We start from the raw sequence: 25,227 nt of genomic DNA, 5'->3' as shown, positions 1-25,227 counted from the left end.
GCTTAGTGCTTAACTGTTTAAAAAAGCCTCTAAAAAGTGCCCTCTACAGGAAGAGGCGGGAGAACCACGTGCCTCATTTAGTCTGACTTTATGATCACTCGAGCAGAGTTAAGCAAGGGTTAAAAGCTGAAAAATTCCTTATGTCGATGAGGCACGTGGTTCTCTTGCCTCCTCCTGTAGAGGGCATTTTTTAAAGAGGCTTTTTAAAACAGTTAAGCAGAGTCATCCATTGGGGACTCTGGCAGCAGCTAACCCAGCCTGACCTCAGCAGCTCTTGCCTTTTTCCTTTTATATTTTTACATTTTCATGATGGCAGGCAAGAGCTAATGTAAAGGCAAGCCATTTGGAGAGTGGGACGCCTATGTCGGACATAGCGGCGGGGCGGGCAAAAGCCGCTTTCTTTCCTTTTGCCTCACCAGCCATAAATCTCACTGCATCTCACTGCTTACTTCACCTCTAAAATATTCAGGGAGCAGGCTAGCATAGAAAAAAAAATGACATTGGTTCCCCAAACCCATTCAACTCAAAACTAAGACTGGTAAATCAGAACAGCTGGCTCCCCACAATACAGAAAATCTTGAGATGATCTATGGATTAAGGTTGGATCTTATTAAAAATACATCAGGGTCTGAGCCAGTGGTGGGATTCAGCCAGTTCGCATCACTTCAGGAAAACCGGTTGTTAATTTTCTGAGCAGTTTGGTGAAGTGGCTGTTGGAAGAAATCATTAGGGCAGAGAACTGGTTGTTAAATTATTTGAATCTCACCACTGGTCTGAGCTAAAAACTAAAGATACAAGAGCAGCAAGACTTTAACACCCCCCCCCCTCACTTCTGTATAATTGGCACTTCTGCTCTGTGGATATGCAACACAGAAAGGCCACTGAGCCACTGGGAAGTGAAAAGGGTGGTGTAACTTGGCTTCTTTAGTGAGTTAAATCACCATTAGAGAAAGAAAAACAAAAGCTGCAGTAACATAAACATAAAAATCTAGAATGCCTTCATTTGGACCACCAGGTGGCATTGTGGGTCACAGTCAGAAGGTTTTATTGAATTAGCCCTCTAAATGTGCTGGACTTCTACTTTCTTTGCCAAAAAAAAAATATGTCTGGGAATTATGGAAACTGAGATCCAACCCATGGAAAAAGCATTAGGTTTGAGGAAAGCTGCTTCCTTGGAGGCCAGGAAAGGGCATGGACAATTCTGTAATCTTCACAGGAGAAATATCTGATCAGGGGAACCTAAGTACAGTAATGTAAGACTTCAGACTTACTCCTTTTTCTGAAGCTTCCTCTTTGGATTACAGTATTAGCTACACATCTTTCTACAATATATATATATATATTGTATTTCTAATATATATTCTAATATTGGGTTTCTGTCGTGATGGACTCTTGTGATGAGCCGATTGACAGATGATGGAAGCAGTTAGCTTCCTCCCATAATTGGGGCTTACCAGGGGTTGTAAAAATCTAATAGATACCTTTCACCCTGGCTTCGCTGATAATGGATAAGAGCCTGTGGCCTAATGGCTAAGAAGTCTGCCTAGTATGTAATATAGCCCAGGTTCAAATCCCAGTAAGGGTATGGCTAGCTGATGAGAGCTAAATAGCTTGAAATAGATCTATACTAGTCTCCCTTTATTTATTTATCAGCACAAATTTAAAACACACACACACACACACACACATATGTGTGTGTGTGTGTGTGTGTGTGTGTATTTGTGTGTGTGTGTGTTTGTGTGTGTGTTTGTAGTGTCATAACCCCTGGTATGCCCAAATATTATTATTTATTTATCAGCATAAATGATATATAATCTCACATGCTTCTTACCTGCTCAAATCCAGAATCTATGGCTAACTCTTCTTGAACCAATCACATCACAACATGCAAATACCAATCAAACCAGGTCATAAACATTTCCAAGGGACAGGGCTGCTTCATTATGGACCAAAGCCAAGGGCTTCAGGTACCCACTTTTCTGGGGCTCCAGAAATTGAAAGCCCTTTGAGGTAGGTCAGGTCAGGAAGTGGACCCCAGAAGGACTACTGGAATTTTACCCCGTTTCCCTGAAAATAAGACCTCCCCGGATAATAAGCCCAATTATGGCTTTTGAGCGCATGTGCTAAAATAAGCCCTTCCCCTGAAAATAAGTCCTCCCTGAAAATATTGCAACACAGCAGCAGCCATGAGATGACCACTCTCATTGCCCCCTGCACCTCAAAAATAATACAACCTCCCCCAAAATAAGGCCAAGCGCTTATTTCAGGAGGGTCAAAAGAAAATAAGACCCTGTCTTATTTTGGGGAGGAACATGGTATCCATAGTCTAACTGAACTTCCATTCAGTGGCTTCCCAGGATTATGTCAGTTGCAGTATCTTCATCCACCAGCATTCTGTTATTTTCACTTCCTGGTGGCAATTTTTTTTCTCTTCGTACCTTCTAATATTGTTTACACTGGATTTCAAAGCAAACATTTAGGATTTGTCATTTTTCAGTTGGAATTCTATGTTTACTGTTAGCATGTCATTGTTTGTACTGGTTTCAGTAGACCATGTTGGAATCTTTTGAGGTTTAAGAGCAGGTAAAAACATGCATTTCAGAAAGAATCCTGTTTGCCAGGTAACCTTCCAAGCAAGCTCCCTCCCAGCCCTCCACAAGCTCTCCTACCCATATGTCTTCAGGAATTGAATCGGGTGCTCAGCCTGGCCAGTGGTTAACACTGAGTGGAGTAGAAGCAGTGGTGGGTTTCAAAAATTGTTTGAACCTACTCTGTGGGTGTGGCCTCCTTTGTAGGAGTGGCTTGCCACCCATGTGACCAGATGGGAGTGGCTTGCCGCCCATGTGACCAGATGGGAGTGGCTTGCCGCCCATGTGACCGGATATGAAGATGCCGACGACAATTGTCAGAACCACCTTAAATTACCTCACACACAGCACTGGCATGCATAAGAATATGATGTAAACTTGTTTTTTAAAAGGCATCTTTGGTTTGCGTTAAAACAACTTCAACACACGCAATGTTCTGATTGTACCACAAATGCAGTAGTCATCCTTACCTTTCACAGAGGCACTGAGTTTTATAAATATGAGCATGATAGTGTAGAATAATCATATCCAAGGACCAGTGGTGGGTTTCCAAAAACTTTGGAACCTCTTCTGTAGGTGTGGCCTGCTTTCCGGGTCCACTGGTGGAACCTCTTCTAACCGGTTCGGTAGATTTGACGAACCGGTTCTACAGAATAGGTGCGAACTGGTAGGAACCCACCTCTGAGTAGAAGCTAAAATATTGGGCCCTGTTCCCTCGAAGGGATTTTTTGCAAAGTGGCAAAACATGCTTATGGATTTAAGAAGGCAACATCTGCAAAAGTCTTCCAGAGGATTTCTTGAAACAAGCAAACTTATTGCAGGTGAGATTGTGACACACAGAATGCTAAATGACAGCGTATTTGAATGGTTTTGCATTTGGTGAACCCAGCCTGTTTTAAACACAAATTAGGCCCATATGTCCATCTGATGATCAGCTTTCCTCAACCTAATACTCTCTGAATGTATTGTAACTCCAGCTCCCAGAATTCCCAGCCAGTTAGTATGAGAAGCAAGAAACACCCCTCACAGTCTTCCAGGCTGACAATTCCATTTCGTTATGAATACCACATAGTTCAATTTTAACAACAAGCATACATCTTTCCTTCTCAGTGGGCTGTTGTTGTTTTCTTTAAAAGAAAAATTTTATTTTTAGACAAACATAAACAAACAAAACATAAAACATAAAGTCATCTGGAACGATCTCCCCGTGGAGATTCGGACCCTCGCCACCCTTCGGGCCTTCCGTATAGCCGTTAAGACCTGGCTGTCCCAGCAGGCCTGGGGTTGTTGAGTCCCACCCCTACTCGAATTGGTTGTGCTTGTTGTGTTTTTTAAATTGTTTGTATTGTTGTCTTATTTTTGTCTTACTTTTGTATTTGTTCCCCTCCCCTTGGCTTTTCTTCAGCCGCCCTGAGTCCCTTTGGGAATAGGGTGGCATACAAGTCGAATAAATCCAAATCCAAATCTTCAATTACATACAGTGTGTCAATTGGTTATAAGGTTATTGTGCATCCTTCCCATAGTCATCACTTATAATTTATATGAAATTGCATATTATCAGATCAAATATATTTTTATACATTATCATTGTGTCTCACTCCTTCATTTTAAACAAGATATTCTAGAAATTGGATTCATTTATATTATAACAATTCATTACATCATCTTAAATCTTTCCAATAATAATATATCTTTATATTGTATTCTATATCATTCTATTATTCTTATATTTATAACATTCTCTAACATCTTTCATTTCCATGTTTTTTTAATCTAACCACTGATAAAATAGATCCCATATATCATAAAATTGTTTATCTTCCTGTTCTCTACTTTCAAATGTCAATTTACTCATTTCAGCACATTCCATTATTTTGTGAATAACTTCCTCCTGCGTTGGCATTTTCTCATTTTTCCAATTTTTAGCAAATACAATTCTAGCTGCTGTTAACACATTTACAATCAAGTATTTCAATTCTCTATTGTATGTTTCTGGTATGATTCCCAATAAAAAAATCTCCGGTTTAAAGTCTATATGTTTTTGTGTCATTTTTTTCAACTGTGTGGATTTTAGTACAATATCTTTTAGCTTCTATGCATGTCCACCACATATGAACCCAGTATCTGATGACATTTCCAACACTTTTCCGATTTATTCTTGAACATTCTTGCTATTCTTGTCGGGGATAGGTGCCTCAGTGGGCTATTTTGTAATTCACAGCCCGATGAGATTTGAGGATTTGATTTTAGGTAGCAATTTTTTGGGATCTTTCCAGAGGAAACTGATGGAAGAAAAATCTGGTCTGGTTCCAAGCAGGGCAGGGAGAAAGGCAGTGAAAATAAAATGCAAGGCTGATTAGAAAGGACTCTGTTTATTGATGAGCAGAACCAACCACAGCATGCAGTTCTGGGACAGCTGACAAATTGGTTGAATGCGTGGATGGATCTTTATAGGTTTCTGTGACTTTGAAGTTTGAACTGTTGTTGTGCAATGAAGGGGCTTTTTTATGTCTCTTGCTATTTCAATGGTGGTGGGTTAATCCTATCATGTCCTAAAACTCATGTCCTGTTCTTAGAATTTGTGTGCAGAATCTAAATTGTAATCCCAGCCTGGGAGAGCTGTGGCTGAAGATGTTTTGTTTGTGAATAGGCTGGCCTGCATTTCTTAATAGGCATAAAATATCCATCTCTAAAGATCTCAGGCATCTACTGGAAGCTATTTTACTACACAGGAAATTGGGGCTGCTTTCTGCCTTTAAGAGCATGTTTCTCCATTCTCCCTTTAGGGAAATGGAATATTCTGTCTCTTAATATCCCCAAAATATTTCATGGTGGCGGGGGTTTCCTACAAAACTTTGAGTATCTTGTTCCTTCCCAAAATCCAGAAAAAAAATCGCATTATTGGTACCCTACCAGAGGGCGGGGGGTTGATTGTATATCCAATCTCGGCTGGCGGATTGCAAGTTCTCAAAAAACCTTGAGAGTAGAAATGGGGAAGAGATTGTTTTTCCCCAAACCATGAGTCGAATGGTAGCGTTCCACAAACGCGGGGAAAGATGTCATTTTTGGTACCAAACTCGCAAGCGCCGTCTTTGGCTTTCCAGAGCCGCTAGGGGGCGCGCTGGGAGCGAAACCATTGCGAGCAGGCGAGCGGGCGCTGCGGCGGCGAGAGCCTGCGGGATTGAAGGCTGGGCGGGAACGAAGCCTGGCTCGGAAAAGCCGGAAAGGGCGCTGTAGATTTCCACTGCCCCACTTGGGGTTGGGTTCTTCCCGGCGGCCTCGCCCGCCCACAGGGTCCAGTGAGTCAGCAGAGAGCCGGCTCCGTCTTCTTCCCCCGAGGGCTTTGCTCGGTTTCTGCAAGAAAGGGCGGCTGGCGTGGCTGCAAGATGGGAGCGGGGAGGGCTTTTTCTCCGCGCTGCACGGCTCGGCTGCTTTTGCAAGCGTCCTGCTCGGCTAGCCTGGCGGTCACGTCCTGGCACGGAAGCGAGGCAGGGCCCAAAAGCCGCCATTTGGGGCTCCGACCAGGGCTGCGGAGAGGCGGGCGACGGACATCCCTGCCTTCTCCCCCCTCCCCACTTCCCGGGCTCCGCTTGTGTTGCATTGCGGCGGTTTCAGCCGCGCGGCTGCAAAACTGCGAGGCTTCTCCCGAGCAAGAGGGGGAAACGGCGCCAGACACGCTTTGTTGCAGCAAGAGCACTCAAGGGATCCCGCTGGGATGGGATCTCTACGGGGACCGATCGGCCTGCGGGAACTCCTAGAGATGCCTTAGCAGATCCCTTTCCCTTTACAACGCGGGAAACTCTTCTTCCCGGAGGGGCAGGGGAGGGTGGATGGTCTAATCTTATGTTTCCATTTCATCACATTGAGGCTGGTATGTTGGGACTACAATTCCCGTCTGCCTGGCCATGCTAGCTGGGGATGATTGCTCCCTTTTCCGATTTGGAGTTATGAGTAGGCAGTTTGAAATGTGGGGCGAAGCGACAGGCATGCTATCTTCTGCTGCCCTTACTCCAGTATCAAAGATCCTGGACAACCTCTGATGGACAGATTGGGGGGAAACCAGGACATTCTGCTGGGCTTGGTTGATTTCCCCCCCCCCCCTTACAAGGACAGTTGCTTTCTGCTGGAAGACATAAATGCCCCTCCTAGCTGCATTCTTCCTTTCCAGCAGTAGCCAAGATAAGCATAGGAATTGAACTAGGAGGTCTTACTGCAAAACTGTATTGCAGGCTGCTGCCAATACAGCTGTGATAACGCTGTGATGTGGAGCATTCAATCTTCCCTAGGGATCTTCAAGTTATGTTCCGATCCCTATAGTACAGTCTTTATTGTCATTGTACAAAATAAATACAATGGAATTGGTTTAATTTTATAAAGGTAGATCTGTCTCCTGCAGACCTTCACAAGTGCTTTAAATGCAAAATCCTTCCAAACGTTGCAAGGCTGGATTGCCACATTTTGAGAATTCTGTTATCTTCACCCCTCCATTATTCTCTTATGTTTGTTACATTTATTTATCATCTGTCTCACGTGGAGCAACTGTAGGCAGCTTACAAAGTAAAGTAGAAAAATAAAATAATGAAGTAGAACATGAGAAAATGAATTGCACTGAGAGGATCCAGTGGCTGCACTGTTTTGGATGGACAGATTTAAGCCTGCAAGAACTGACCTGCCAGAGGACAGAATGAAGAAGCCTCAGAGCCAGAGAAAGGATGCCTACCTCATGCCAATTCTTTTCTTGCTGAAGAAAATTAAGTCTGTATCTGTCTAGGGGAAGGAGACAACTTTATGAGAACTCAAGAATTTAGCAATAGCAAAAGCACTTAAGACTTATATACCGCTTCACAGCTCTTTACAGCTCTAAACGGTTTACAGAGTCAGCATATTGCCTCCAACAATCTGGGTCATTTTATCTACCATGGAAATCCAAATTAACCTTGAGCCGGTGAGACTGGAATGGCCAAACTGCTGGCAGGTGGCAATCAGAAGTAGCTTGCGGTACTGTAATTGTAACCACTGTGCTGCCATGGCTCATATTTAAGGGGTATATATGTTCAAGCATTTTTAACTGTCAAGGGCTTGGCTTCACTATTAGTTGATTAATCATTACTGTTTGAACTATGGATGATGTGCTTTAATGTTTGTTTTATAATTTTAGAATTGTATGCTGCCCAGTCATTTGGTTAGAAATTGAGTAACATTCTGAATGGCATTTGAGGCTGAAATAACTTCACAGGAATTTTTCCCATGAACAGTATTAAGAGTTGAAGGTTCATAGCAGCTTGTTCTCTAAAATAGCCTGAATGGTAACTGCATTTTCAGTTATTTGTTTAGATAAGGTGGGGAGGGTGGAAGAGATTTTCTTTTTTCCAAATTGCAAATCAAATTGTAGGTATCTCCTCATAAATAAATGCAGGGAAAGATGTTTTTTGGTACCAAATTTGCAAGTGCTGACCTTAGCTTTTCAAAGTCCTATAGCCCCTGAGCGACTGGAGTTGTGTGAATGTATGCCAGGTTCCTAAAGCTAACATTTGTTGATCTTGCTTTGTAAAAATTAAATTGCAAACCTTATCTAATGGCATTTGCTAATTGAAGGCAAGACAGTTTGAAGTCAAAACAGTTTAAATGAATCTCACAGTATTTCTCTTGTATGACATCTTCTGAGCTTGCAGTCATGATCAGGAAAGAAATATTGAACACCTATAGCAAGAGTGTGAAACTCGTGATGTCACATTGTCTTCACCTAATGTAGCCCCTTGTTAAAATTGGGGGGGGGGGGGATGGCCAGCATGTGATGCATCTGGCCTGTACTAATTTGACACCCCTGCCTTATAGTTATTGCAAGACTAAAAGAAATGAATCTCAACTCTGCATTTTTCAATGAAAAACCCTGAGGTTGGTACATCTAAACATTAATCACTAGCAAAAGCTCTGCCTATTGAGAGTATCACCAATATCCTGCAATATTAGCAAAAATGGAAAATGCGAAATGCACTTATTTGCAAATTATACATTGATTTTCCGCATCTGGACTTTGCACTATTCTTAGGACTGCACTGTTCAACATGCTGCCCTATCAAACTATCCTTCACACTGAACTCTTTGGAAACCTGGTGTAGCAAAATTGGATTCCACCCAATAAATTTAACAAGGCACTGACAGGACCAAGAGGATCTCAGTGGAACACAGCCAATTAACCAGTCCTGTTATGCTGACGTTATGAAACCAGGTTTTAGAAGACAAATGATAAAGCAATCCAGATTTTATTCTTGTGTACATTCTTTTATGACCTCTAGTCAGTTATTACTCCTGGCACCACTGTAGTCCTTGTAAGACAGATCTGAAGACAGGCTGGTGGTAGCATTAACCTAAGTGGGAGCCATTACATAGAGCTTGCCCTAAGTAAAAAGCATACTGGGTAAAGAAATCCCTTTTATACCTCTTAAGACGACTTACAATGGATCTCTGCAGGAATGTCATGCTTGGGAAGTCAACCAGGCAAACAATTGTGGACTAGATGTGGGAATGTAGCCTGAGTTATCGCAGAATGTGGCATTTAGAAATATTTCAACCAAGGAAAGAAGCCAGCAGTGTAGTGTGTGCACCCACAATCTCAGCAAAAATCAAAATCATTTGAAGCCAATCACTTGCTAAGCTACTGGTCTGTTTTTGAGATCCAGGCAGAAATCCACTAATGGATACTTTATGAGGAAAAGCTTGTTTCTCATTTGCTTGTTCAATACATCAAACTTTTGGGACAGCACTGTTTCAACTTTAATTCTTGTTTCTAAGATATGCAGCTTAACCAGCCTAATTACAGAAGTGCATCCCATTTCATAATGCCTGTCCCAAGTGTGAATTGGAATCTCTCACAGCCAGTATCTTAAATCAGTTCAAATTTTCACTTATTTGTGTATCAGCAGAGCAAGGATTTGCTTTAGTAAACTGACACAGAGCACTCTATAGCCATGTGGTTAGAAGCCCTCCAGAACACCAGGCATAAAACTGTGTTTTATCTCCTATTGCTCAGCTTGTAGTCTATCCCCAATATCTAATATTTGCTATGCTCTTGGCATAATTCATCAGATTTGCTAGTGTGAGCTTTTGCCTGCAGGAAGAAAACACAAAATCAGCACATGGTTTAACTTGTTTTATTTCATTTTGAAAACAAATTTGTCTTCAGTCCAGCTGGACTTGTGAGGGAGCACAAATTGAAACCCAATAGAAACGCAGCAGTAAGTCAGGAGCATAAAGATTCAGAGGGGACTAACCCCAGCTACAGAAGGAATGGTCGATTTGTTAAGACAACAAGAATGTTATTTCAAATCTCCACAATCGGAGATGATGACCTTCTTGCTTGGTTTGCCATTCTTTGAGCCAAAGCTCTCTATTTTCCTCACAATGTCCATTCCCTCTCTGACTTGGCCAAAGACCACGTGTTTCCCATCCAACCTAAGGAAGTAGAGATGAATACTATGGTAAATACAATCTGCAATCCCACAAACGAATATCCTGTCAGCATTCAGAGCATGGCAACAGCTATTTTAGCAGGAATTACACTGATGGTTACTTGTGCAACTTCAGACAATTCTCTAAAACTTAAACAAGTCAAGTGAACCAATTCAATCTCAAACCAAGATTTACTTACCATTCAGTTTTCTCGGTGCAGATGAAGAACTGGGACCCATTTGTATTGGGACCAGCATTCGCCATAGATAAAATGCCAGAGCCTGTGTGCTTGAGTATGAAGTTCTCATCGGCAAACTTCTCACCATAAATAGATTTACCGCCTGTTCCATTATGGCGGGTAAAGTCACCACCCTGCAGAAACACATCCCAAGTACAGCTGAAACATCAATTTAGACAGGCTTTCCCCATTGTTTTTCATTACCTCCAGCCAAGATGGCTAGGTGAAAATCCATCGGAGAGACTTTAAAACCACTTGCTATCACATTAATGACAAGGCTTCTCAAGCAACTAAGAACATACACCGATCATAACACATGCTACTAAATTGATGGAGCTATATACCTGACACATGAATCCAGGAATGACTCTGTGAAAGCATGATCCCTTGTAACCGAAACCTTTCTCCCCAGTGCTCAACACACGGAAATTTTCTAAAGAAATTGCAGAATTTGTTTAGATCTTTGACAATATATAAATTGAAATCAACATGCCAATAAATATTTCTATACCAACCTGCTGTCTTTGGAACTGTGTCTGCAAACAGCTGTAGAACAAAAGTGAGACAATAGTTAATGCAATTCATTGCTACACTAAAGTGCACATATTTCTCCAACGAATGTAGAAGTATTCTCTCCATTAACTAATCTTATATACTTTGCACTAAGGAACTATGATCAATAAGTGTATTGGTGCATTTCACTTAGATTGAGAAATACAAGCAAATGGTTTATTGGCCTACTACCAGAAAACAGGGTGGTGAGTAGAAAATAATGTGTGTGCACTTTCAAAAGTGCAAATATGGGGAAATCCAAATTATATCCAATCATTTTTTGGATCTACCAGACCTCAGGCAGGTACCAAGAGAAAACTATATTTGTGGAATTCTAATTACATTGTCAACCCTAGTAATATAGACCCTTGCTCAGAGAAGCAAATTTTCCAAAGCACAGCAATTTGTATTGAAAAACTTAAATGTCCTTCCTGTAATATTTGGAGGTTATAAGTTTTCAGCATACAAGAATTTTATTCGGAGGAATCAGTTTAAAAGTTCTCCTAACAGAGGGCAAATTTAAGTTACATTCACAACGGTTTTTCCTTTACAAGTTACCTAGAATTTCTCTCTTCATTTATGGCTTTTTAACCATACAAATGTAATACAAAAGGAATAAAGAACTGCTCCAGGAATGGACTGCGGATTCTCCCAGTAACAAGGAAGCAAGCCTTCCAAGCCATAGAAATTAACCAAAGCTCACCCATCTCCATTCATCTTGGTACAGAACACTATACAGAGATGGGTTAAAGTATATAAACTACCCCCTGCTAGCTTTTATTTTTGAGGCTTGCTTTTTTTGCTCTCCCCGTACAAACTCTAGACAAGATGACGTCTCAAAAAGTCGTGACCCGGCTCGATACCTCTCTGCTAATATCTAGATCTACACTAGAGCGCTTCCTTGCTCGTTTTGTCCGGGCAGAGTGAAGAAGCAAACATCCCATGGGAGGGAAGTGCTTCTCCCCCCCGTAATAGGAGAAAAGCGATTAAGAGGCGAAAGGAGCCATCCCCTCTTCCCGCATCGTGGGCACTCCCTTCCCTCGCTGCATGGGAGGGTGGGGCGCGGTTAAGCGCAGCTGGAACAGTGCAGAAGCAGAGAAGGAAATCCCAAACGGAAGGAGGATCGCGCGGCTCCATTAAAAGTCCCGCCGAGCCTCCATTTCCGAAGCACGGGAGGGAAGCAAGAAGAGGGCGGCGGCCACGTGGAGGCGGCAACGGCTCGCGCGTGCGCGCTCCCGCTTCCTCCCTCCCTCCTCCCACACCGCTCAGGTGCGCGCGCAGCCCCTCCGGCGAGGCAGTGAGGTGCCTGCATTTTTTCTCTCCCCCACCCTCACCCGCCTGTTTCTGCTTCCTCCCCTCCCGTTGCATTCAGCGAAGTCCCAAAATGGCCCCCGCGCTCCCACCCCGACAGGAAATGGCGGCGCGTCCGCCTCAGATCGTGCTTTTCCCACCGAGACGGTCTTTTTGTCTTTTTCCCGCCTCCCTACCTCGAAGGTGATGCGCCCAAGGGGCTGTCCGTCGGCGGTAATATCGAAAAACACGCGAGGGTTAGCCATAGCTGGGGGAAACGCACCGCGTGAACGAAACGTAAGGGTTTTTTGTAAAAAAAAAAGCGGCACCAGTCACAGACAAGGACCAGCAACCACAGGTCCACACCAGCGAACGCGGCGCAGCGGGAAGGAAAGCGCCTGTTCGCAGCTCTTATATAGACGACGCCCCCTCCCCTCCGTCCGGACTTTCCCTCACGCGACCTTCCGCCAATCACAATAAAGGCAGGATGGCGAAATGAAAGGAGCGCCGGCTAATCCGGGCGCTTCTTGACGGGCAGAGGCGGGCCCGACGCCTCCCGCGCCTCAATGTAAGGGTGTGGCCTTAACGAGAGGCGGGAACTGTAGAAAGGTAAGCACGTAGCGCATGCGCGGTATCAGGATGCGTTGAGTAAAGGAGAAGGATGGCTGGAAGGAGGAGGGGCTGTAGCCGTTGGGGGGGGGGCGGATTTCTCCTTAAAATTATTTCCTGAAGGAATTGCTTGTTTGCCATTAATTTCATTGCCTTTTTTTTTAATTGAGCGCGCATCCATTGTCTGAGAGAGAAATCTGTCTTGAGCTGGGTTGGCACACGAGTTGCAGCCGAAATGGGGAGATGCCCTGAAGGGGACAAGAGAGGCATGAAAAGCAAACCTTTAATTAGGAAAACTAGGGCGAGGAACACGCGAGGGTTTGGGATCTGCGACCAGGCCTAGGAAAGCAGCCTGTGTGCCGAATCCAGGCCAAGGAAGCTGATTTATTTGACACCACCCTTTTTTTCTTCTTCAAGGGATTCAAAAGGCTCTCTCTCTCTCTCTCTCCCTCCCTCTCTCTCTCTCCCTCTCTCTCTCTTTCTCTCTCTCCCCCTCCCTCTCTCTCCCTCCCTCCCTCTCTCTCTCTTTCTCCCTCCCTCCCTCCCTCCCTCCCTCTCTCCCTCCCTCCCTCTCTCTCTCTCTTTTAATCCCACAAACTACCCTGTGGAGTAGGGTTCAATTGAGGAACTAGCCCCGATTGTAACCAAGCCCTTGGTGCAAAATTAATTATGAGTGCAAATTAGCTGAGTCAGGATTTGATTCAGAATGACTGCTATGGGCATACTGACACCCTCTGGCTTTGATTCCATTGAGGTTGGGTAATGTTTCCCCTTAATAAAATAATAATTAAAATTCCCATTCTCCAGGAGTAGAGAAAATTACACAGTGCCACCTCTATAGTCTGTTAAGTGGATTAAGCCACAAAAGTTGTCAAATCTGTTCACAATGAATGGCTGTTTTACAGCATCATTCTGGCTGATCTAGGATTCCCCCACCCCACCCCCAATTGTAATCTTTACACTTTGCATGGCAATCTAATAAATTTAGAACAAACTGCTCAGAAAAAATGAATTAAGTGCCTCATTAGTTGAATTGGTCATAATTTGCAGCATATCAAAATGATTTGGAATCAGTGCCTTTTATTATTCTTTTTCTCCCCCTTCAGTAGGTACCAGATTTATATCCTGATACATAGTATTAGATGTAACTTGAGTTATAGTAATAGCAACTGGCATGTGGGTTAACAGCAATAGATAAGCCATTGGTTCCAAATTACAAAAAGATGCCAAATTTATTCTGCCATCTCTCTGCAAGGACTACTTTGGGTAAGAGCCAAGGTGGCAGAGTGGTTAGAGTGCTGTACTGCAGCCACTTCAGCTGACTGTTATCTGCAGTTCGGCGGTTCAAATCTCACCGGCTCAGGGTTGACTCAGCCTTCCATCCTTCCGAGGTGGGTGAAATGAGGACCCAGACTGTGGGGGCAATATGCTGACTCTGTAAACCGCTTAGAGAGGGCTGAAAGCCCTATGAAGCGGTATATAAGTCTAACTGCTATTGCTATTGCTATTGGGTAAAAGATAACATATTGGGAATCACAGTCCAGAGTCCTTCAGCCTGTTCCACTAAAAGGAAGCACAGAAATCATGCTGCTTCTCTGGAGTGAATTTAGACACAGTATACAAATGTGTGACCAGCTAAAGCTTCAGTTGTGAGACAGGCACTTGCTTAAGGAAGGCTCAGCAGGGACGGACTCCAAAGAATCTAATGATAACCTAGTGGCTGAAATTTCCAAACCTGTTCTAGGTCCAATTTATGAGGGTTCTGCCTAGATATAAATAGTCCTCAATTTATGATCCACAATTGGGGCCAGAATTTCTGTTGCTAAGTAAAGTGGTTAAAGGAGATGCACCTGATTTTATGACTTTTCGTCCCATGGTTGTAAAGCAAATCCAGCTTCCCCATTGACTTTGCTTGTTGGAACCCAGCTGGGAAGGCCGCATAATAATCTGGTGACTTCACAATGCTTTAATCGTCATAGATACATGTGGGTTTCTAAGCGCCTGAATGTTGAACATAGGACCATGAGCATACTGTGACAGTGCAAGGATTGGTCATAAATCTCTCTTTTTCAATATCCTTTAATTTCAAATGGTCACTAAATGATTGGTTGTAAGTCAAGGACTATCTGTATGTTCTTAACAGATATCCTTCAAATATCAGACCATTAATATGGATTCAGATGAGTAGGTGGTTTAGATGAAAACTAAAATCTTTTAGCTTCATTTGCTGTGGTTCTGGCAATTTTGAGATCAAGATTTTTGATCTCAAAACAGTTTTCACTTTTTAAATTTTTTTTTAGAAGCACTCCCTTCTGAAGGAATCTTTTTCAATGTAAGTATGGTAAACATTTGGAGAAAAGCCTTAAGCAATCAGCTGCTTAAACTGCAAAAGTGGAGTAAAGGGTGCTTTTGTGATCCTTGAAGTAGGAAGAATGACTAGCATGAGTATCAACCTGAAACTGATAAAAATGCCTTCTTGTACCTTGAAACAAACCTAGTTAGTTTCAGCAACAATACCTGAGGTTCCTTCAATTCCACAAGCTGCCAGAAGCTAAATGCATATTGGGAAACTTTGTGGAGTTGGTTGGAAACTTTTAAGATTAATAATCCCAGTTGGGAACAGAATTCTTGTTAATCTTGCTTCTTTAGTAGCCCTATCCTAGGTGCACTTGGACATTCTCCTGGATGGTTGTGAAGTGGACTTTGGCCTTTTTCTTGCCTGCCCCCCCCCACCCTACGACTTCATTGCTCTTTTAGTTCCAGGTCTAGCAATTCAAGTATCCTTAATCCCCCTTCCCCTTGCATTTTAGCTTAATAAATAAGGCAGGAAATAATGTTTATATGGATGCAAAAAGTGCTGACTTTCCTCCAATAGAAACTTGGTCACTGGCTCCCTTATTTCAAATGGTAAGCACTGTTATATCCTGAAATTAGGATTAGGATTTCCCATACCCAGGAAATAATTTCAATTTATTCTTCCTCTTTAAAAACTAAAGGATCAAGTCATGCCATAATGGAGTGGATTTGTTACTTCAAGCAAGAACATATCTAAAATTCTGACATTTGACAAGGAAGCATCAATCAAATAAACAACACTACTACTTGGGTTGATTTATCTTGTCTCATGTCAGAAATCAGGAACTAGAAAGGGGAAAATATTCGATTTATCTGCCATGCTCCAGGAGTGAAGCAAACGTTTACAGTTAACCCCCCCCCCCCCAGTTATTTTCTTTAAAGCAGTGTTTCTCAACGTTGGCAACTTGAAGATGTCCGGACTTCAACTCCCAGAATTCCCCAGCCAGCATCCGCTGGCTGGGGAATTCTGGGAGTTGAAGTCCGGACATCTTCAAGTTGCCAACGTTGAGAAACACTGCTTTAAAGTGACAATACGGCTATTTTGTCACTGATCACATGGCATGTAGACTTACATTCATGGGCATTTGAGAAAAGGATCAAGATGCTAAGGGAAAGTGCTTTGCAACACTAAGGCATTTGCACCTTAGCTATAAAATATCCTTTTATCACAATGATCTTAACTTATATGTGCCCAGCCCTCCTAAATACCCAAGAGGAAAGGTCAAGATAAATGAGGCCTGTTGCTAATACACCAGCTCCTATACTTAGTAGGCCTGTGCATAAGCAATCATCACAAAGAGAGTGCGATGGATCAAAGCCAGTGCCACTAAACATCAACTTCCCTTCTAAAAGTTGGACCTTCACAAATGCCCAATAATACGGATTCTAAATCCTGGCCCTGGAAGCTGCCTTGTCAGATTTGCTAAAGTGCTTCACGTTTTGTCCTTCCAGTACAATAATTTATCCCATCGACTCTTTAATTTTTTCAAGTTGCAAGAAAACAAGATGTTGGATAAGATCTTGTGTTTTTTTACATGCAATGAGTTGCCAACTCAATGATAACTGTTTTTATTTAGCAACGACATGATAAAAAGATTGTACATGCTTTGGCTGCTGACTGTGTGTGCCTTGCCTCTTCCTCCTCATTGTGTGAATCCCCAAGGATCACTTTATTTGCATGGATTTTTACATCATGTGTCCATTTAGGGTAGTCATAGCATGTGGTATAAGCAGATCTAAGTAAGATATACCTTTGCCTGTCTTTGACTTTCTGGATTGTTCTTTGATTTCTGTTTCCATATTATTATTTGCTTTAGAATGAGATCTTTTTAATCAGAATGTAAGAATCAGAATCAGAATAGAGCTGGAAGAGACCTTGGAGGTCTTCTAGTTCAGCCCCCTGCTGAACTGGAAGCAGGAGAACCTATACCATCTCAGACAAATGACAGTCCAGTCTCTCCTTAAAAACCTCCAGTGATGAAGCACCCACAATGTCTGAAAGCAAGTCGTTCCACTGGTTAATTGTCCTCACTGTTAGGAAGTTTCTCCCCAATTCCAGGTTGCTTCTCTCCTTGATTAGTTTCCATCCGTTGTTTCTTGTCCTGCCCTCTGGCGCTTTGGAAAATAATTTGACCCCCTCTTCTTTGTAGCAGCCCCTCAAATACTGGAATATTGCTATCATGACCCCTCCCTCATAGTTCTTCTTTTCTCTAGACTAAAGGTAAAGGTTCCCCTCGCACATATGTGCTAGTTGTTCCCGACTCTAGGGGGCAGTACTCATCTCTGTTTCAAAGCCAAAGAGCCAGCGCTGTCTCTGTGGTTATATGGCCGGCATGACTAAACACCGAAGGCGCACAGAAACCTGTTACTTTCCCACCCTATTTTTCTACTTGCATTTTTACGTGCTTTCGAACTGCTAGGTTGGCAGAAGCTGGGACAAGTAATAGGAGCTCACTCCATTACGTGGCGCAAAGGATTTGAACCGCTAAACTGCCGACCTTTCTGATCAACAAGCTCAGTGTCTTAGCCACTGAACCCTTTAGACTAGCTAAACCCAAATCCTCCAACACTTCTTCATATATGTTAGCCTCCAGGCCTTTAATCATCATTAAGAGCAACCAAGCTTTTAAATCAAGGCTGTACAGTTTTAGGATCTCCACTACTAAGGAGGTCCATTTAGTGGGACCAAGAATAAGGGCTTCCTCCTTGTGGAACACCATCCTACAGAGATAAGAAGAGCCGAGGTGGCGCAGTGGTTAAATGCAGCACTGCAGGCTACTTCAGCTGACTACAGTTCTGCAGTTCGGCTGTTCAAATCTCACCAGCTCAGGGTTGACTCAGCCTTCCATCCTCCCGAGGTGGGTGAAATGAGGACCCAGACTGTGGGGGCGATATGCTGACTCTGTAAACCGCTTAGAGAGGGCTGAAAGCCCTATGAAGCGGTATATAAGTCTAACTGCTATTGCTATTACTATAAGATTGGCCCCCACCTTGATATTTTCTCAAAAGGCCCTGGAGATGCTACAGTGCTCATCAAATGGTTTGATTATTCTCATCATGGGAGTGAGTGTTTATTGAGTTTTGTAGTTGGGGTTTTACTTCCGACATAGTTGGGTGGCCACATCTGTTATCTTATTAAACAAACTTGTTGCTATCGGATGTGTGGCCCCACAAATCTTAGAATTCCCCTCCAACTTGTGGTTTTCCATTTATGTGAATGGCCCCAGACCAGAGAAAACTGAACTAGGGGAAAAAGAATGACAACAACAGGATAGTCATATAGTTAACATAGGAGTAAGCTTTGTGAGAGGTTAAAAAGATTTGGACTTCTACTACTGTAGCAAAAAAAGACCAGATTTGGAAAGAGGAAAGATTACTAGGGTTAATGCAGAGATCCCCATATTTTTGGGACGCTGAGCATATTTAGAGATTGTTACAAAATGGTCTGTTTTAGCACTTCCCTTAACAGATGGGTGAGGGTCCAAATCACGGTCCACGATGTACTAGATTCAAAAGGGCAAAACTATCTGGAGCACACATGAGTGTCCATAAAGCACTGTCCAGGAATGCCTCAAAGCAGCTCGGCCATGAGGAGACGACATCTTTCGTCCTCGTTTAGCAGAACCCTACATGTTGAGAGTATCGAGGGCAGTGCAGTGAGGATGTTTGGTCATCAGACTAAGCCATGCTCTGCTCTGCTCTGAGTTGACCTATTCAGGATGCAGCCCATGCTGCTTGGATCTCTGTTCCCCTACAGATTTGAAGAAAATATAATGACTATGGCCAGGGAAGCCTCTGTCTGCCCGCAGAGCGTTTTTCAATCTCTAGCAGCACAAACAGCATCAGCATTAATCATCTCCATGTGCAAGCCCACGGCTGCAAAACAAGGGCATTCATTGGTTGGCCCTGCTCCGGGCAGCTCTGTATTTAATTAGCTAAAGTGGTAAGATGTGTGAGAAATGTTAAAAGCTTTGTCAGCAGCCCGAGGACCCCCTGGGACGCCTGGTTAGAAGCTAACTGGCAGGTGGTGCTTCCTGTGGGTACCTTTATGGCTTTCCTTGGATAGCACAAAATGGGGGGTTTCAATAGGCATTTCACGCGGAAAGGCGTCTTACAAGCGAACGATGATTAGAATCTGCTCAAATGTGCCATTTAAATTCCATTTGGTCTTTTAAACCCTATGACAGGGTGTCAAACTCACGATGACACGTCACGTGACATATCACAACTCCCCCCCTTTCACTAAACCGGGGGTGGGCGTGGCCAGTGTGTGACGCAACTGGCCTGCAGGCCACAAGGCGAACCTAGATTGTGAGGAAAAAATAAGAATAAAGGACACTTTGAAGCTGCATCAATTGGCCCATGCTTATCAGAAGCCTGGAATGTACAGGTAGTCCTTGATTTACAACCAGATTGTTTAGTGACCGTTCAAAGTTACACCACCACTGAAAAAAGTGATTTATGACCATTTTTCACTTACATCTGTGGCAGTACCCCCATGGTCCCTTGTTCAAAAATTCAGATGCTTGGCTACTGGCTCATATTTAAGGAGGTGGCAGTATCTTGGGCTCATCTAATCACCTTTTGTGAGCTTCTGACAAGCAAAGTCAATAGGGAAGCCAGATTCACTTAATATCTGTGTTACTAACTTAACAACAGCAGTGATTCACTTAACAACGGTAGCAAGGAAGATCGTAAAATGGAGTAAAACTTACATAACAGCTGTTTCACTTAACAACAAAAATGTAGGGCTCAATAATGGTCATAAGTGTAGAACCACTTTTACAGGATATTATAGCAATAGCAATAGCAGTTAGACTTATATACCGCTTCATAGGGCTTTTAGCCCTCTCTAAGCGGTTTACAGAGTCAGCATATTGCCCCCAACAACAATCCGGGTCCTCATTTTACCCACCTCGGAAGGATGGAAGGCTGAGTCAACCCTGAGCCGGTGAGATTTGAACCGCTGAACTGCAGATAACAGTCAGCTGAAGTGGCTGCAGTACAGCACTCTAACCACTGCGCCACCTCGGCTCTATTCCTCCTGGGTAGCTTTTTATTGCTGCTGCTCCCCTAACTAAGTATATCTATCTACCACACCTGCAACTTGGGAAACTATTTCATTAGTGCAAACACTTGCTATAGTTACAAAATCCCTTACACTCAGTTTTCTGCAGTTAAAAGGAATGGTTTGCCATTGAATGGGATTGTTTGGCCAACAGAGCCTTCTCAAGTACCAAATGATGGAGAACGAAATGATAACCAGCTGCGATGCAACCTCCCATCCTCAGCTGACGTGACCAAAAGCAGTTTTCTCTGTAAGATTGTACTATCCTTAAGACTGGAAGGTGCAATAGATTATTTTTATCAACTCATTTCTTTTTCAGCTGAAAATGGCTGCAGAAACAAATCTTCAGATATATGTTATAAACCCACTTAATCGGTAGAAGGCTACCCCAAAAAGCCAGGCAAGAGAAGATTTGGTCTACTCTTGCAACAGAATTAAACAGTTGCAATGTATAAGAGGTTGAGGGAATAAACCAAGAAAGTTAATCCAATCAAAAAATTGAACTCAGAAAAAGGAAAATTATCAGCCACCCCCACCCCACCAGTGAAAAATATTTATAGTTTTTGCTTTGGAAGCCAACACCAAAGTTGAGCGCATTAAATCCCTCCTTGGGGCAATTTCTCCCACCCCCACCCATTCCCAGGTAGGATTGCAATTCTGACTGGCAGGAAACGCAGCCTGATGCATCTCCTCGACTGCCTCTAGAGATGCTCCAAATAGCCGCCAAGGAGGTTGCGCCACTGTCTTCACACTAATTATGAAGTCAAGGAAAAGCAGTGCCGGTGTGCTTGTTATGCTTACGCCTAACACTGAAGAGCCGCAAGTTCTTCCAGCAAGATGGATTTCTTGGGAGAGATTCTAGAATAATCCTTGGGGATTAGACCTTGAGGCCCCACCTGTTCCCTCATCTTCCCCCTTCTTTTGCTGTCCTGTACCTGTCACTGGAAGCTGAGCAAGAGCCATCTGTTCCCCGGGGAACTTTTGGCGCAACTGTCAGACACGCTCAGCCTCCCTGCTATGCAAAGCACGAGCTCCTGATTTAATTCACCCAACAGCTGCCAAGATCGCATTATGCTTCTTAGTTGCAGACCCAGGAAGTACTTCAACTTGATCTCCAGGGAACACTTTTCAAGTGGGGCTGTGTGAAAATTTCAGGAGTGTTCAACCTTCTGTGGCTAAAATGGATTCCTTGAAGCTTTCAGAATGAATTTGAGCTCAGACCAATCTTCGGAACACTTCAGAACACAGGATGGCTATCCAGAAAAACGTCCACACCCTGAACCAGAGTGTTGAAACATCTAATTGCATTTCCACATTGTGCTAAGCTTTAATGTGATTTGATTTAGCATGCAGTGTGAAAAACGGATCATTTTGGTTTCTAAATCATCCTTTAGCACTTAGTATGATGTGCAAATCCTGTCAACTACTGTTTTTGTATTAAACTGCCTTGCATTAAAAAAAAAATGGATAGAGTGGAATGTCTGAACTCAGCCATTGTCTGAAAGATGCTTTTTCAGGAGGAAACTGGACTTCCTTGTTTTTTCTTTGAAGATGTTTCGCTTCTCATCCTAGAAGCTTCTTCAGTTGCCTGCTGAAAAAGCACCTTTGGGACAACCGTGACCTGGATGACTGAGACTCTCTACAAAACTCAGCCATTGTGTGAGCAATTAATCTTTTTTAGATCAGACTTGTCATTAATTTGAATCTGCAGCACCTGTGTTTTTCAGGGCTAGGAAGGTCAGAAAACTGAATTAGTTGCGTACTTGCAGGACGCCATTGCTCAAATAACTCCATCAGGGATAACATGCTCCACAGCCAGTGGCAGCTACCAGGATGGCAAATTAGAATAGGGAAATAAGAGCCAAATAGGGCTTGTGGGACAGAAGAAATTGAACCTAATTTTTCCATCTGAAGGCAGGAAAAGCAATGGATGGAAACTAGTCAAGGAGAGAACCAACCTAGAATTAAGGCGAGAATATCAAAGAGAGCTGCTCCAACCTATTGGTAGAACTAAGAAAATATTTCCCGACAGAACAATTAATATGTGGAACAGCTTTCCTCCAGAAGTTGTAGGTGCCCCATTACTGGAGGTTTTCAAGGATAGCCATTTGTCTGAAATGGTATATAGGGTCTCCTGCTTGAGCTAGAAGATTTCAGAGTGGTTTGGTCTGTTGCATTGTCCTCTCCAGGAATGTAATTGCTATGCATGGTTATCTTCAGATGTGCTGAATTATGACTCCCATTGGCCATACATGGAGATTCTGAGAATTGTTGCTCAGCACATCCAGAGTACGATTGGGATGGAGGCGGGGTTGAGGGAGGCTGGTTTATGCTTTTATTTCTGCCAGTGAAATGCCATTGGAGGGAATAGCAGGAAGAGAGAGATGTTCAGCCATTCATTAACCTATGTTATTCCTTGTCAGAAGTTTCTGGATGCTGAGAATATGAGAAAATAGTTCTTTATTGTGGGATTTGTTTACATGCCCAATGGGGCATGCATGTGTCTGTGTCAACCAAGTAATAAATGAACCCAATTATATCTCTCCAGAGAAAGAATGAATAAGAATTAAAACCAATGGTAATAAGTGATGGATTATTTTGTGGGTAAAAATGGACCAGTTTCTTTCAGTTTCACTCCCCCCACCCCCTCCCACCATGTCTTCATTTCATTATGGCCCGCTTCAAAATCAAAGGTCAGTTGTGTTCTTCACCTGGAATAACCTTGAGTTAAGCTGAGTTTCAGTTATTTATTATAATCTAGTGAGAAAAGGATGACAACCGTGCAGCAACATTTATACAGACGTTTTTTTCTGACAATTCAGAGCTGCCAAAGAAAAAAAATGTATGGCGGTCTTAGGATAAAATTGAGCTCAGGCTTCCTGGTGTGCTGATAACCCATAATATGTTTATTGGGATGCTCCCTGGGGTGATAGTGGTGATCAGTAGAACAAATACTTGGCAATGCAGAAAGAAAAAAGAGCCATATTCTGAATAATATATTATAATCTAGTACATTATTAATTGGTGAAAACCAGTAGGCCTACATAATTGCTGGCATGTGATTCCTAGCAATGGTCTTACCTGGATACTGAACTCATGAGCTATGAGTTATCAATCAAAATGACCTCTTCTTGCTTTCACTCATGGTCTGTAAATCAAGAAAAGTGCTGAATGGGGTATTCCTTTGGGCATGCGTTGGTGATAAGGGACGTCTGAAGGGCCTGGGGAGGACATTCAGAATCTGCAGAACTACCTAATTGTAAATTGTAGGGGAATTCTTATCATCCTTAGCATTAATTTTCTATATATCACGAGAGGGAGGCTCAATCAATTTATTTCTAAGACTTGCTATTTTTTTTTAAAGGTGGCATCTTGGCTGTCTCCTTTTCCCAGTAATCTGCATAAGTTCAGTATAAAGGACCTGACATCATTAACATCCCCAGGCAAAATCATCCGGAAGAATGATGTCCTTGCTGACAATTATACATTCTATTGTGCTTCCTATATTTTGTTAGTTTTATGTTGAGTAGATTCTGTTCTGTCTGTCTCACACTTCCTTTTGGAGATTTAATTCTAAGCAATCAAGATCTCTTTAGCCCTTAATGATTTCTCCACTTTGTTCTAAAAGCCTTCCTTGAGCTTTGCGGTAGATTGTTTTGTAAGCAAGAACTGCCTTTAGTTTATTTTTGTTCCTTCCAAAACTTTTCTTGGGGTACAAAACAAGCGCCTTTCAAATCTCTCTTGTTGGATAACGCTCCAGGAAAATTTTCATACTGTGTTCCCTTCCCAAAGTTTTGATTTTTGAAATTTCCTCCATTTCCTGGAGACCATCTGGGATTCAGGAATTCCGGTCGTCTATTGCCCGATTTCCCTCTCTCTCTTTTACTTAGAAATAGCCTTGAGTATATTTAACCCTGGACTTTCTCCTAGACTACTAGGAACCTGCAGTCTACCAGACCGGTTGTAATTCCATCTATCCCAACTACTGCCTATAAAAAGTGGCAGAGACATTCCAAAATGTCAGACAAATGCATTTCGCAACCTAATCTGCTGAACTGGAGATGGGGGATCGAACCTTGATACGGGTGCTGCACCAGTGACCCTTCTCCCATTATGCAGGGCACCTTCAGACTCTTCTAACATCCAGCACCAGGACGACTTCAAAGTGTCTGACCGCTGAACTCTGGGACTTGGTCTAGGAATGAGATTCAACTTGCTAAAAGCTCTCCTCTTTTGGAATTGTTCTTTTAACCATTTAGTTGTGTCCGACTCTTGGTGACTTTATAGGCAAGTGTTGTTCATGGGACCTTGTGAAGCACAGCAGCTTTCAGTTGTTGGATGTTCATCTTTGTATCAGGTTTGATGTTATCAAGCCAGCAAGTTCTTTGCTTGACTCTTCTTCTTTTTCCACCAACCATTCCTAGCATCATTGCCTTCTTCAATGAATTTGCAGGCATGACATGGCCAAAGTAACTCAGACGTAGCCTTATGATTTTAGCTTAGAGTGATGTGTCTGGTTTTAAACAATTTAACCACCTCTGTTAGTTACTCTGGCCATCCATGGTATACACAATAATGTACACCAGTACTACAGTTCAAAGGCGTCAATTATTCTTCATTCAGTCATTCTTAACTTTTTGGACTACTTCAAAGGAAACCTGTAGGGTAGATTTCCTAGACTTGAAAGGGACAGGAACATGCATGCCCACAGGAAGGCTAGATCCAGATTCAGTCATACCTGAAATTAATAGGAGTTTAGTTAGACATGACCAAAATCTCAGTAATTTTAATAGTTGTCTCTAGCTACATCAAGATCCAGCTCACTAGGCACTGCCATTATAATCACTGGTCCAGTGCCATCAACATGCTTCCCGAAGTTGCAAAAATCTCTAATTGCAGCAGACTTTAGAAATTATTCTGGGGCCATCAAAACTTGGGCTATATATCACTGATTGATGGACTTTCTTTAGTACAAAGGAGGCAGTGCTACTTGTGACATGTTCCCTTCTCTCTTTTTTTTTGGAGAAGTATTGTAACTTTCCGTTCTCCTTAGCATACCAGGACAACTAACACTGCAG

General features: G+C 42.8%; 2 protein-coding genes across 2 annotated transcripts in view; both read right to left on the bottom strand.

Annotated features, from left to right (window-relative positions):
* Positions 1–9,723: 9,723 nt before the first annotated feature.
* PPIA (peptidylprolyl isomerase A) lies at positions 9,724–12,516 on the bottom strand. The gene is made up of 5 exons (XM_014074379.2): positions 12,315–12,516; positions 10,791–10,821; positions 10,620–10,708; positions 10,237–10,409; positions 9,724–10,040 (listed from the first exon to the last, which is right to left on the bottom strand). The coding sequence occupies exons 1-5, from the start codon at positions 12,381–12,383 to the stop codon at positions 9,905–9,907; spliced, it is 498 nt and encodes a 165-aa protein (XP_013929854.1). The 5' UTR covers positions 12,384–12,516; the 3' UTR covers positions 9,724–9,904.
* Positions 12,517–22,882: 10,366 nt separating this feature from the next.
* ZMIZ2 (zinc finger MIZ-type containing 2) overlaps positions 22,883–25,227 on the bottom strand; it is a 94,533-nt gene continuing 92,188 nt past the window's right edge. The window contains exon 19 of the mRNA XM_087706253.1: positions 22,883–24,887. Coding sequence (XP_087562379.1) covers positions 24,882–24,887 — 6 coding nt within the window. The 3' untranslated portion in view covers positions 22,883–24,881. The remainder of the gene's footprint in view (positions 24,888–25,227) is intronic.

The sequence above is a fragment of the Thamnophis sirtalis genome, unplaced genomic scaffold (assembly GCF_051295495.1).
Source record: "Thamnophis sirtalis isolate CommonGarterSnake01/CBP01778 unplaced genomic scaffold, rThaSir2_p1.2 scaffold_2, whole genome shotgun sequence".
NCBI classification, from domain to species: Eukaryota; Metazoa; Chordata; class Lepidosauria; order Squamata; family Natricidae; genus Thamnophis; species Thamnophis sirtalis.
This window is presented reverse-complemented; position numbering and strand designations above follow the sequence as displayed.